Source organism: Microtus ochrogaster, chromosome 10 (genome assembly GCF_000317375.1).
Source record: "Microtus ochrogaster isolate Prairie Vole_2 chromosome 10, MicOch1.0, whole genome shotgun sequence".
NCBI lineage: Eukaryota > Metazoa > Chordata > Mammalia > Rodentia > Cricetidae > Microtus > Microtus ochrogaster.
The window spans coordinates 47,283,815-47,285,897 of NC_022016.1; the positions used below are offsets into that span (position 1 = coordinate 47,283,815).

Genomic DNA, 2,083 nt, shown 5'->3' on the forward strand with positions numbered 1-2,083 from the left:
CGCCCGGCAAGTTTCTCATTCTTGACTTTGTTATCAAACCATTTATCTAAGGGTAAAATATGAAGAACAAAGCTAACAGCTGCATGATTACAAAAATATATGTACAAAATAAATTATAACTTTTGCAAAATTCTATGCATTGTAGAAATAAAAAAGTTAAATTTCTGGATAGTGATATTGTCTGCCCTTATCTTGGGGTTGGTTTACAATTTTCAAATTTATTTATTTATTTATTAATCAAATTCATTTCCCTCTTATAATTTTCAGAATCTTTTTAGGTGTAATGATCTTGATTGGCCAGCAGGTGTCGCAGTTGCAGTTGTAAGGCAGGTCCTAGATCAGTACCTGAAATACCTGAGACTTAGAATTACTAACAAATTTAGTTAATTACTTAAAAGCAGCACATTCCCGTATGGAGGTTTGAGTTGGTCAGAATATCAAGAAACCCAGAGCTTGCAGGCAGGCATTCGTGGATCTGAACTTAGAATGCAAGCCTGTGTTCCAGGTGCATGATTAGAGCCACTGCTCCCGTAGTCAGGCTCGGCCTGATTAGAGCAGGCCTGGCAGAAGCCAGAGAAGCTGCAGAAGAGTTGCAGCGGAAAGCAGTGGGCGGCTGTAGCTGGCTGAACCAAGCCAAGTGGACACGGGCTGGTGGTGGACCAGCCGAGCCAAACCTTGTAGAGCTGCCGAGAGCAGTAGTTCAGCTGTGCGAAGTCTGTGGGGCCTGGGCGGGGCCCAGCAGTGGTGTGGATTCAGACCACGTTGGCGCCAATTTGTTGGCGTATAAAAGAGTTCCACAATCGTCCAGAAGGAAGTATAACAAAGGTTTATTATTTGGGGATAAACTCACAGAAAAGGTAGCTAGCCATCTGCCGTCCTCGGCATGTGCCGGGAACTGGACAGGAATCCAGCAGCCAAGAGGCATGGCATGCTTTTCGTCTGCATTTATAATGCATGAGACCATGCCCAAAGTAGGCCGGTATCTTAAAAGCTATTAGTTGAAGGAGTTCCCACAGCATAGTTTAGAATGGATTGGAGTGTAAAGACTCTGGGGCAGGAACCCTTGGTTAGAAACTGAAGCAACACTGGGTCCCATGTGCCATCCCTTACAGCTTCTCTAGGCCTTTGGTGTCCTGAGATTTTTCTCAAGCTCAGTTTCTCACATATCCAGGAAGGTAGCAGAGCTCCCCCCCTCCCCCCGCTCCCCCCAGAAGCCCAGCAGTTAAGCCGGATCCATGGCTCCCAGTTCCTGTCTGCCTTGTCTTCTCTCCTGCTTGGGGCCCCAAATCTCCACGGCAACCCTTAGATGCAATTCTGATCCAAAGGAAGAAGGCTTAGAAGGGGGAGCCCAAAACATAGTGAGGACCTGAGGAGCTGGCCTCCCTGCTCATTGTGCCCCGTGCACTTCCAGGAGCAGCCAGGTTCTGCACCCCAGTTTCCCCAAAGACCCCCAAGGGGATTCCAAGGTCTTCCCCCTGCTGGGTACAGAGCAAGGATGACTTTTCTTTGGCAGCTTCCCCAAAGGCTGTTCCTTCTGGGGACAACCGCTCTGGCTGTGTCTGCCCTGGGGACAGGTGAGTGGAAGAGCCTGGAAGGGGCACACCCGAAACTCTTATTCCCAGGTTTTCCTCAGCCAGCACTCACCTCGGCAGGCAGTCTCTTGATAAGGGAGGCTGGGTCTTGCTTAGTATCCTCAAGCCTATTTCAGTCCCTCTGAAGCTTCTAGAAGGATCCAGAGGCAGGGGTCTATGGGTGGGCAGGTAGCCCTTGGGTCTGGGGCTGTGGATGAGACAGTATGCATTGGGCATTCCTGCATCCTAGCCCCGATGTCACCGCTTCCACTCTGCTGTGTCTCCTTCAGTCAAGGGGCTAGGGGGTGCAGTTCAGTGACAGCCAGGAATGTTACACAGAGAAACCCTGTCTCGGAAAACAAACAAACAAAAAGACGTATAAGGCGCCGGGGTTTCATTCCCATACCACATAAAAAAAACTTAGAGCTGGGCAGGGGTGGTGCACACCTTTAATTCCAACACTCTGGTGGCAGGCACAACTCTATGAGTTCAAGGTCAGCCTGGTCTGCAAA

General features: G+C 49.2%; 1 protein-coding gene across 1 annotated transcript in view; it reads left to right on the forward strand.

Moving 5' to 3' along the window:
• The first annotated feature begins 1,495 nt into the window (after window positions 1–1,495).
• Ldlrad2 (low density lipoprotein receptor class A domain containing 2) overlaps window positions 1,496–2,083 on the forward strand; it is a 6,343-nt gene continuing 5,755 nt past the window's right edge. The window contains exon 1 of the mRNA XM_005353382.1: window positions 1,496–1,574. Coding sequence (XP_005353439.1) covers window positions 1,496–1,574 — 79 coding nt within the window. The remainder of the gene's footprint in view (window positions 1,575–2,083) is intronic.